Source organism: Ixodes scapularis, unplaced genomic scaffold, assembly GCF_016920785.2.
Source record: "Ixodes scapularis isolate PalLabHiFi unplaced genomic scaffold, ASM1692078v2 PGA_scaffold2__306_contigs__length_199485367, whole genome shotgun sequence".
Taxonomy (NCBI): Eukaryota; Metazoa; Arthropoda; class Arachnida; order Ixodida; family Ixodidae; genus Ixodes; species Ixodes scapularis.
In genome coordinates this window covers 96,859,966-96,871,841 of record NW_024609857.1, presented here as the reverse complement: position 1 = coordinate 96,871,841, position 11,876 = coordinate 96,859,966, and the positions used below count along the sequence as shown (strand labels likewise).

Sequence of the window (11,876 nt, the reverse complement as noted above, 5' to 3'; positions counted from 1 at the left end):
ACCACGCGAAGGTGCTTCCCGAAATTTTATGTTTCCCTTCGGATTGAAGGTAAACCACTTCAGTTCGAGGTCGATTCTGGAGCCGCTTGTTCGTTGATAAGCGAAGACACATTTCGCTCAACCTGGCCCAAGAACCCACCAAAGCTCACGAAGAACGACTTGGAGCTCTACACTTGGAGTGGCGAAGGCCTGAAACTTCGGGGATCGCTTCAAGTTCGAGTACGCTTCAAGTCCAAGGATTACCTACTTCCGCTTCTGGTAATGAAAGGGGCCGGCTGCAGCCTTTTGGGTAGAGATTGGTTCGACGCGCTCAACATCCGAGTTCAAGGAATCAATCAGATGCAGCAGCAGACCACGCCACCGGAGGTGGAGGCAGTGCTACAACGACATTCCAAGGTATTCCAAGACGACATCGCTGGATACACGGGACCTCCAGTGCACTTGGAGCTGGAGGAAGGAGCCCCGCCAAAGTTTTGCAAGGCTCGCCCTGTTCCTCTCGCGCTACGATCAGCGGTGACAGACGAGCTTCAACAGCTGCAGAACCAAGGGATAATTGAGCCAGTTCAACACTCTGAGTGGGCTACGCCGCTTGTACTCGTTCGCAAGAAGAGCGGAGCTATCCGACTCTGTGGCGACTACAGGAGTACGGTAAACGCCGCATCGAAAAAGGCCAGTTATCCGCTACCAACAACAGGAGAAGTGCTCTCGAACCTCAGAGGCGGAACTACTTTCTCCACGCTAGACTTGTGCCAAGCATACCAGCAACTAAAGGTAACTGAAGAGACGGCAGCTGTACTTACAATCAATACGATGAAAGGATTGTACCGAGTGACACGACTTCCGTTCGGAATTTCAGCAGCACCAGCGATCTTCCAGCGAATGATGGAAACAACACTCGCCGGCATAGACGGAATAAGTGTCTATTTAGATGACATCATCATCAGTGGAGCGAGCAAGAAAGAACATGCTGAGCGTTTGGAACAAGTACTGTCCAGATTAGACAGCACCGGTCTGAGACTAAAAAAAGAAAAATGCAAGTTTGCAGTCAGCGAAGCTACCTTCCTGGGACACAAAATTGATGCTTCAGGGGTTCACACAACCGCTGACAAAGTGCAAGCGATTCTAGACGCTCCAGAGCCAACCGGGAAACCTGAGCTGCAAGCCTTTCTGGGGTTGTTGGCATTTTATGACCGCTTCCTCAAGAACAGAGCTACAGTCGCAACAGACCTGTACAAGCTTCTCCAGAAAAATGTTCCTTGGCTCTGGAAGGACAGTCACAAGGAAGCGTTCCGAAAGCTCAAGCAACTAGTCAAGGAATCCACGGTCCTTGCCCACTATGACGAAAACAAGCCCCTGCTTCTTTCCTGCGACGCGTCCCCTTACGGCGTAGGAGCAGTGCTTGCTCAGAGAGACGCCTTGGGACGTGAGGCTCCGATTGCTTTTGCGTCGAGGACGCTAGGAGCAGCAGAGAAAAACTATTCCCAGCTGGATAAAGAAGGGTTGGCCATTGTCTATGCAGTATGTCACTTCCATGAATACATCGCTGGACGACAGGTAACCATCTACACGGACCACCAACCACTTCTGGGAATACTTGGAGGCTCGAAAACAATACCTCAAGTGCTATCCCCGCGTATGACACGATGGTGCATCAAACTAGGTGCATACGACTACGAGTTGAAGTACAGACGGGGACGATTACATCAAAACGCAGACGCTCTGAGCAGGCTACCGCTACCTGCTTGTGTCGACGAGCCCTGCCAACCTGGAGATGTACTGATGTTGGCCGGCTCGCCTATTCCTCAACTTTGCCCAGAACGCATTGCAGCGCTCACAGCGCAAGACAAAACTTTGGCACTCGTCTACAAGGCCATACATCACGGCAATCTGGGAGAGTTGAGCAAGGACGAGTGCGGGCTGTACAAAATTATCGCCACTGAACTGTCGACACTTAACGGTTGCTTGACGCGAGGCACGAGGGTAGTCATTCCCAGTGCAGCCAGAGCTCACGTCCTCGAGCTACTCCACGCAGGTCATCGAGGCATGGTGGCCATGAAGGCAGCTGCACGAGGTTACGTTTGGTGGCCTGGTGTAGACAGAGACATCGAAGCCAAGGCAAGAACGTGCAGCAATTGCCAACAGCATCAACGGGCACCGCCCAAAGCACCTTCTCCGGAATGGCAACGACCGACGACGCCATGGGAAACATTACATATCGACTTCGCCGGACCCGTTGAAGGCAAGATGTTGCTGATAATAGTTGACGCCTTCAGCAAATGGCTGGAAGTTCGTCAAATGAACACCATCACTTCCAGCTCACTCATCCAGGAACTCCGTAATGTATTCGCAACATTCGGAGTACCACGCAAGATCGTCAGCGACAACGGTACGTCACTGGTATCAGCCGAAACCGAACAGTTCTTTAAGAATAACGGTATTCGACACGTCACGAGTGCACCGTACCATCCGGCGACCAACGGACAAGCTGAAAGGATGGTTTACGAGACCAAACAAGCGGTGTCGAAGGATAAGACGGGGTGCTTATCGTGCCGAATCGCTCGGTTTCTTTTTAAGCAACACACCACCATCAGTTGCGCGACGGGACAGACTCCAGCCATGCTGATGTTGGGTCGCGAGTTGTCAACGGCGATCACTCGCCTCCAACCGCAAGCAAGGGGAAGAGATGAGGATACACCAGGAACAACCAAGTCTCCCAGAAATCTTTCTGTTAACCGAGAGGTGTTCGTTAAGAACTTTACAGGCAAACCGTCGTGGATCCAAGGAACAATCATAAGAAGACTTGGATCTCGTTCTTGGATCATCAGAACAGACCAAGGCACAGTACGACGACACGAAGATCACATAAGGAACCCGGTAACAGACCACCCGAGACATTTTGTCACAGAAGCATCTTCGACAGCGAAGACCAGTAATGGCCCACAAAGTTTACCAGCGCAGTGGACCATTCCGACGACTGGGGAACCGTCACCAGCAGAACAGCAATGTGCCCCAGAGGCTCAAGCAGAAGGGCAGCCCAATGCCGACTTGGTTCCATCAAACAGTTCCGCTAGACCTCAACGTCAAAGGCGACCTCCTCAAAGATATGGCGACGGCATCTAGAGGGGGAAGGAGTGTGATGTCCAGCGCGGCGCCACTCGCGCATAAAGGACGAAGATCGGCATTGCCCTGTGCGCGCGATCCCTGAGCGCGCACTCTGGAACTGCGAGCTACCGATGGCGCAAGCTAGGCACTGAGGCTCTTCTGGGTCATATTAAACTCATAAGTATTCGGGCTGTAATTGTCATCACCACACGGACACGACAGAAACGAAGTCAGTTGCTGAGCAGCAAACGAGTGAACGCCATGGACTAACCTCGAACGAAATTTGGATCGACATCGGAACAAGTAAGCAACCCTATTACCCGAAGCTTACCAACCTCTCGATTTATTCAAACATGGAAAGGGTGCGAACGAAAAGGACTGCTCGCAGAGCACAAAATACCCGAATTGTCAGAGAGGCCACCGCAATTCTCAACGCTGCGGATGTAATTCAAATCGAGGCCATAGCAAGAAAGCTTGAGGTAAATTATGAAGAACTCAAGAAGCTGAACACCGAGCTCGAGCCCTTCATTGCCGATGGAGATCTTGAGAACGAATACCAGTCGGTAATTGAGTACGAGGAAGAAACGACCCACACCTTGAGCATGCTTCAAAGTCGAGCAATGCAACTACATTCTGGTGAACCAGCGCAACCATCAACATCGGCAATTGCCTCACGAAGCGAAGAACGAAGACGGAGCGGTATTAAACTACCGAAGTTGCAGCTGCAATCCTTTAAGGGCGAGCTTGCTGAGTGGCAGCCATTTTGGCAACAATTCAAGCGTGCCATTCACGAAAACAGAGAGCTGTCAAGCGGCGAGAAGTTTCAATACTTAAGGACGCTGGTTAGTGGACCCGCCAAGGCATCTATCGATGGACTCCAAGTGACGGATGCGTGCTACAACGACGCAATTGAAATCTTAACTAGACAGTTTGGAGACTACAGGCGAATCCAGCAAGACCACCTTACAAAGCTTCGAACGCTTCCGAGTGTCACCTACTCAAACGACACCAAGGGTTTGAGGAGACTTTACGATCAGGTGCAAACCCACATCCGAGGTCTTCATGGACTTGGTGTCAGCTCAGACAGCTACTCGACCATGCTGATGGACATTGTCATCAAGGCTCTTCCATCTGAAATAGTGGTGGATTTCTACCGACGTGCTGGCCATTCTGAAAGGAAGACCGTCCATCCGTACGAGGGAGACGTGGCTGCACATTCATCTCCACCCACATTACAAGCAGATGAGGGGTCAATCTCAGGTACTTCCAGAACTGCTGAGCTGACCGCCAGACCAACACATCGAAATGAGGACGCTCAACTGAACAGCAGAAGGGCGGAGGGAGATTTGCAACAGTTGCTTGAATATCTGCTAATCGAGATCGAGAGTAGAGAAAGATCTGGTGTCAGAGATGATCGTCCACCAAGAACAAATCGAGAGCAACTACATCAACGAGCTCATCTTCCGACTTCTGCGGTTCTCCATGCCAAAGCTCAAGATAACAAGGAGGAGTGCATTTTTTGCAAAACTACAGAACACAGCACAGAAAACTGCACCAGTAGCATCTCTCTAATGGAGAAGAAGAAGATACTTTCAGGAGAGATGCGATGTTTCCGGTGCACCCTAAGAGGGCATAGGTCAAAGGACTGTCACAGGAAATTGTCTTGCACTTCCTGTGCGGGGCGACACGCAACATCCATGTGCGATCCGACCTGGAAACCTTCAGCGAACACTAGTGCAGCACAAACCATGACGACTAGCGTTCAAAGCACTGGCATTGGTAGCACTGGGATTTCGATAGACGACGACGTCTTACTTCAGACCTTTCGGACCTGGGTGGTCGAGGATCGGAATACTGTCTACGCACGTGCCATCTTAGACGGTGGAAGTCAGCGAACGTTTATACGAGAAGACGTTTCTCGCAAGCTGGGTCTTAAGGTGCTAGGAGAGACCAGACTACGCTTGAACACGTTTGGAAGTTCTACTTCACTGCCGAAAAAACGAAGGCTGGTTCAAGTGAAGCTGCGTAGTCAGTACAACAACGAAGAATGCAGTGTTGAAGCGGTAGAAATCTCATTTATATGCGAGGACATTGTTCAGATACCTGTAAACCATGAGTTTGTCCGCAGCATTGAAGAAGACGGAGGCTGCATCGCTGACAAACTTCTCTTTCCCGGCGTTCCTACTGAACCAGGCATCAGCCTGCTCATTGGGTCGGACCAAATCTGGAAAGTCGCCAGTGAGCGGGCGCGACGTTGTGAAAGCAACTGCAGCCTGATGGCTTCAGACACAACTTTTGGGTGGACTTTTCAAGGCCCTACATCACTTCAGAGTTCCTTAACCTGCAGTACAAACAAGGGGGGCTCTAATAAAAAAGACGACGACACCGAGAAAACCACCGCCAAGACGAAGCATAAACGTTCCGTCGGATCCCCGATTTCCGTAAACCTGCAGTGGCAAGAGAACGACCACGAGTACGAAGTACGAATTCAAGGAGAACTCACTTGCGTCGGAAAGTACACTTACAAGGATATAGGCAACAGCCTCAAGTGCAGTCACCCGCCGCATTCGCAGCGCTCCCCGAAATTAACCAATCAAAGGAACGACCGGCAGTGTCAGCTGTCTTCGTCAAAACGCTCTGACATCAATGGGGGCCAGAGGCTGGATGTTGCAAGCGAATCTGACAGTGTTGGGCCCGAGGTTCAAATCAGACTGAATAAGACTTCCGACAGCCGCTCGCAATCAAAGAAGTCGAGAGTATCCGACACGTGGCAGTCTTCGAACATGGTTGTGTCGTGCGCTCACAATAATTTTGAGAAAGCGAGTGTCAGCGAAGAGGACAACGGCAAGCGTAATTTGCAGTCCGACAGTGTGTTTCGCCATCAGACGTCGACCAGGAAGTTTCTCAAAAGAAAGAGAACAAACCGAAGAATGGCCGACAAAGAGCTCTTCGCTTACTCCGTGGTAGTAGTAGTTGCCGTCGTCTCACTTACGCTGGTCGTCGCTCTGAGCAGTCGAGGAACACATGGGTTAGGACTAGACCATCATCTCGTCTTCAACCTTTCCAACCTGAAGGCTGTGAAGGAAGATCCAACCTTTCGGCATGCTGCACCCACGAGACGCAGGGACGCGCGTTACTTGACCAGTGGGCGAATGTTTCTAAAAATTCTCGGACTGAACTACTTCCGTCGTGCGTGCCGCAATTTCTACAAGTTTGACTGCAAACATTTGCCAGTCCGTCCAGCGACTACATCGCAAGACAATTTGGTAGAAGGGCTGCTCGCTGTCGTCAAATCAGAAGACAAATACCCGGAGCTGATCACAGCGCGGAGGTTGTACAAAGAATGTCTTCAGAAAGATGCGATCGCGGAACAGGGCGGGGACACGCTGGCAGAGCTTCATACTGACCCCGGACTCCACGGCTTATAGAACGTGCTGAAAGACAAGAATGCAAGAATACTACCGAATAACGAATACAGTGTAAATTCATTGTTGACCGAGCTGCCTGGTGGGGTTTGTTTTGGGAGCGTATGGTATGGCAAAACATGCCTTCGGAAAGTTCTTAGAAGAAATTGCTGCAGTTTTGAAGAGCTTACCACTATACTCCATGAGATTGAGGCAGTTGTTAACTCACGACCCCTCTCATTTCTGCAAGCCTCTCCCGACGAACCCGAAGCGTTGACCCCGGCGCATTTTCTCACTGGAAAGCGACCGACAGCTCTTCCAACTGCGGGTGCTGAGAAACTCCAAACCTCTACGAGAGAAAATGTCACCCGGCGTTAAAGAAAGCATCAACAACCGCTAGACCACTTTTGGCAGCGGTGGCGAAAAGAATACTTGCTCCAGCTGCGATCAGCACACGAAACAACTTGTCACCGAAACAGCCAAGCGCAAGAAGGCGATCTGGTTCTAGTTGAGGAAAACGAAACGCCGAGACACCTGTGGCGGACTGGACGAATTCGGCAGGCATTCCACGGCCGGGATAGTATAGTGTGATCCTGCGCTGTGAACGTGCCAGGCGGACAAGTGCTGAAAAAACCCGTGCAACTTTTATATCCCCTAGAGCTTTATGTTGAATGAGCGATCTAAAAACGCTCATTTGGGGGCAGTGTGTTGTAAATTGGAATCCTCCTCACGGGAAACAGCCGCACAGTGCTCGTGTGAATATGTGGTTAACGAGAACGAGGAAGACGAAGGAACGGTTGGGTCGAGACAGATCGAAGAAGAAGATGTACGGAACGACTGCGATAACCGACACCCGTAGATTAACTTCGCCATGTAAATAGTAAATTCATTTAGTTTTCATACCGTAAGTCTTTGACGTTCAATTACTGCAACAGAGGGTTTGTTAGCTGAAAAGTTTCCGATCTCTGTTTGTTTTGATGTCGTGTTAAGCTTTTAAGCATTAGTCCCTATCCTGCATGATAAAGTGTGAATTCTCCTTTGAAGAAAAAAAAACAAATTTGCCTAAACTCTTGCGTGGATCAAAGGTAGTGGCTATTTATCATATAATTTTAATCTTTGTAACACAGACAGCACTCTCTCTGTCTGTGTCCTTCTTCATCCAATCCGTCGTTTTTTTTTTTGTTTTTTTTTTTCTTCTTTTTTTTTTTGCGCTCAGCGCTCTGTCTATATCCTCCTTCACCCAGTCCGTCCTTTTTTGCGCTGTTTTAATATTTTAAGTTTGTAAACCACGTAATTTATGTTAGTGTGTTGGTCAGCATGTAAATAGTGTTTGACAGGGCCCCATGACCATGAATGCAATGAACTGTTTGTCGATTCAGTTGAATTAGTTCTACATATGTCTCACTATTGCAGGTGTGTGACACCGACTGCCGGGTCATGAGCATCGACCCACGGTATCCTGGGTCGGTGCACGACTCCTTCGCGTGGCGCTATCTCGTGGCTCCGGAGCAACTTCGAGCAAGGCCGGCTGATAGACGACGGCAGGTTTCTGCTCGGTAAGCATATTCCATTTGTTGGTACTGTACATGATGGCTCTGCACCACTTATAAGCTACAATATCACGCATACTGTTGCGAACATGGATAACTGGCATGCGCTCTGGCCATACCTGTGACACGTCTCCTTGAAAACACTCTGACGCAGCTGTCAAGTACAGGGGGAAATGTTGCAAACATGCGCCTTTCTTTGCTTAGTTATCAACAAATTGCGGTGCTTATTCTTTGATCTATACGTGTTCAGAAGAGCAGTATCACATCGGACACGCCAATATCTTGTTAAAACAGGTAGTGACGATAACTGTCTCGCCTAGAACTATACATGCTTTGAACCTGACGTCATCTTGACAGCTCAACGGCCAGCAGAACAGACAAGGGGAGGGAGGAACCTCACACTTAATGGGACTCTCTTTTGTGTGTCCCAAGATTATAGAAGATTAACCCGTCACTCAAAATTACACAAAAGCAGCTTTGGGGTTTGTAGCGGTGGCCTGATCGCTGGCATGTTTCGACCGCTTTTCTTGCTTGAACAGCTAGGGCATCCTGACGACGTCTGCCTCGCCTCAGCTTTGCTCATCCCGAGATAAACTACATCACAATTGCACTGGATGTGACGTGCTCTCAGCTGGCTGCTCTCCGAGCGCTTGCCAGTGTTGGCTGTTTATAACGAAAAATACAGCCATCAGGCTCAAAATACAAATGTGCAATTGTCATTTACGGGTATTGTGGATCATATTCAGCCTATTTCTGAACATGACGGGTATATTTCAACTGTCGTTGAAGTATTCTTTTAAAGAGAACAGCGTTAATATTATACATTTCCTTCTCTGACTCTGCAGGTGACAGCGGCTATGCCTTGTGGAGCCTTGGCTCATCACCCCTGTCCCTGGATTCCACGCGACCTCCACCGCTTGCGGCCGGTTTAATAAGGCACATTCTTCGATAAGGTCCGTTGTGGAGCGCTGCATTGGGCTGTTGAAAAGCAGATTCCAGTGTCTGCAAAGGCATCGGACTCTGTATTATCACCCAACAACAGCCACCATCATTATTTCGGCGTGTGCAGTGCTCCACAATATCTGCCTTTCATCGAGGGAGCCAGAACCGGAGCCAGACTGTGACCCTGACGAGTCAGGTTTGGAGTCTGGGCCTAGCTCGGAGGGGTCAGTGGCGGATGACGAGAGGCTGGCTCCTACCCACCCTCGGGTCAGCAACTCGGACAGTGGCAAGGCTCTGAGGCGGCGCCTTGTTGCCCAATTCCAAACCCGCCACAGCCGTGCCTCCCCGGAGCCCCACGCAAGCCACGATGGCAGTCGCGCCCACCGGGGGCACCACCAGCGCCAAGGAGTCCGTCGCCACAACGGAAGTCCCGCCCATCAGGGACACCATCGGCGACAGGGAGCCCCTCATCGTCCTCGCCACGGTGGCACTCCCGCACACCAGGGACGCCACCGGCGACTCGTCGTCCTCACCTCAACTGACGCCCTCGCCACCAAAAAAGCCCCTCCCCCCCGTGGCAGTATGTGCTTCACTTGTTGCTCCACAGTCATGGCCGTCCATAAGCTCCACAGTGTCAACTCCAACGCTTTGCGCAGTTCATCGCACAACCACCGTGTTACCTTTGCGGACATGTAGAACTGCCTCTGAAAAGCTATTCGGTGCATCACGGTGATGTTGATAGAGCCTTTTTTTTAATTTGCAAGCAGAGTGCATAAAATGCATGGGACAATAACAAAAGGTTTTGTAGGGTTATTTAGCTAGCCAACGGGGCATCTGGCTCGCCCTTGCAGGAAACGGAGAACTCAAGGAGGCTACTGGTGAGACCCGTTTTGCTTCTTTTACTGCAATATATTGTTTGTATCGGTTTTGGTCATCGATTCATTTTCTCTACACTTCCATCGCCCTGCTCCATTTTAGAATCTATTATGGCTGCCACAGAGCCAGGTGTATTACTCGATAATCTCATATTAGATTTGTGTCAGTTTGAATGTATAAAGAAGACAACAAGCAGTTTGTCTTTGAAAGTGCTTTCTTTTTTTTATAACAATGCCGTATCATGAAAAATAAACAGGTTTGAAAACACAGGTTGCAATACTTTCTTTAAAGTGAAATTGAGCATGGACTAGTAAACACTGTATAAATTCTTTGTCATTATCCAGGGTACATCACAGACATTGTTTCACACCTCACTTAAATCAGCACACTGCCATTTCGTTTGTGTTTTGTCACACATGGAAGCATGACATTCCATAGTAGAGGCATGTTGAGATCAGCAATGATATAAGAAAACAAACAAACAAAAAACACAGGGACACCGACGAAGGAAACACGACAAGATGCACTCTGAACTGAAGTTTATTGAAAATTCAACTGAAGTTGAGAGTGCACCTTGTCCTGGTTCCCTTCGGCCGCGTCCATATGTTTTTTTCGGCGCTTTTTCTGTTTGCAACGAACGAACTGGCCCAAATCTCCACTTTAATGTGATAAAAGAAAAATGGCAAACCCGGAGGCCAGTTTCAGGCGGGTGGCAAGTCGTGGCTAGAGTGCAGACCTCTTAATTTCAAATAAAAAAAAAATACACCTGGGAGCGCTAGGACCGAGTCCTCACCCACCAGCGTCAAAATACGTGAGTATGATGACGCCAGTGAGCGCACCCGGGCGCCTCCGCCTCCTGTTTGCCTGCGGGTAAAGGAAGTAATTCAATAGCTTGGTCCACACTATGAGTAGGCTACGCAAATTGCCTCGCCTGTTTCGCCAGCTCCGTAGCCCGCGCCCGCGCCTTCGACACCCGCATGGCCCAGTAGCGTTTCCAACCTTCCGGCTCCTTCCTTGGAGGCCCGAGGAAGTTGAGTCGGGAGGTTAGCTCGTTCCAGAGACGAACTTTGTCGTCTCTGGACAGCGCCGGGCTCAGCTCAGTTGCGCCGCGTACCAGAGAGGCCACATCCTGCCGTTTCTTGAGCAGTCATGAGTGCCAGTAATTTGAACAAGGCGCTTATCCGCGTCCCGCATGATGTTCTAACCTTTTATGCGAGTTTACTCCATCTAATATTTTCTGGAACCGCTACAAAATCGGTTGTTCATTTCAATAGAACACGTGTATTTTTTTAGTTTGACAAGTTTCTTTAAAATAGAGCCGATGTGAAGGTCGCCGCCGCAAAGGATTGGCTGCCATCGCTTGACTAAAAGCAGGAAATGCTCCTCCGGTTGCCAGAGAAACGGACGCTTGCGTAGGGACTAGGTTCCAGGTAGGTACCGCCGGGAAAGCGTAGGTACGGCAGGGGGACAGCGTAGCTACTTCCGCTCCTCGGCGGTTGGCTCTCGACGCCTTTCAAGTGAGTGACAGACGCCATTCTTGCCATGTCGTCACGGCGTTAAAGAGGGCGGTTTCGTGGTGCGCGCCGTGTCTTGGTTACGCGCCTCCTGCCTCTACGTCACTTCTGTTTCTAGTTTCTCGAACGTCCAACATAGGTCCCCTGGTTTCTTTTTCATTGGTTGCTAGAAATCTCACTAGGTGGCGCAAGTTACCGCCCGATTCAAAGTGTTTGCTCGAGTTATTTGTCCATGTAAGTTCGGTATTCGTTTTTTTTTTTTTGTCTAGCGGTTTTGTCGTAGCTGCCGACGCCACGGACCGCCGACGACGCACGTGCGTACCTTAGCACGTAGCTACGTCCTCCACTTGGAAACTGTTTACTCTGCATAAAAAACATCGAACGAGAACAAACGCGTCCTGTGTGCTTTCAATTCGGCTGAAAGGCGCGGCTCGTTGGGCTCGTCTCTCGCCTGTTCTTGGCAGCTGGCCCCCATGTTTCATAAGGAA

General features: G+C 49.9%; 1 protein-coding gene and 1 pseudogene across 1 annotated transcript; both read left to right on the top strand.

Moving 5' to 3' along the window:
• Nucleotides 1–6,707: 6,707 nt before the first annotated feature.
• Nucleotides 6,708–7,181, top strand: LOC115326634 (annotated as a pseudogene).
• Nucleotides 7,182–7,267: 86 nt separating this feature from the next.
• LOC115317041 lies at nt 7,268–9,511 on the top strand (the record flags this gene model as incomplete). The annotated part of the gene is made up of 2 exons (XM_042291483.1): nt 7,268–7,332; nt 8,992–9,511. Coding segments are annotated over exons 1-2 (585 nt in total), but the record flags the coding sequence as incomplete, so codon positions are not given.
• Nucleotides 9,512–11,876: the final 2,365 nt, after the last annotated feature.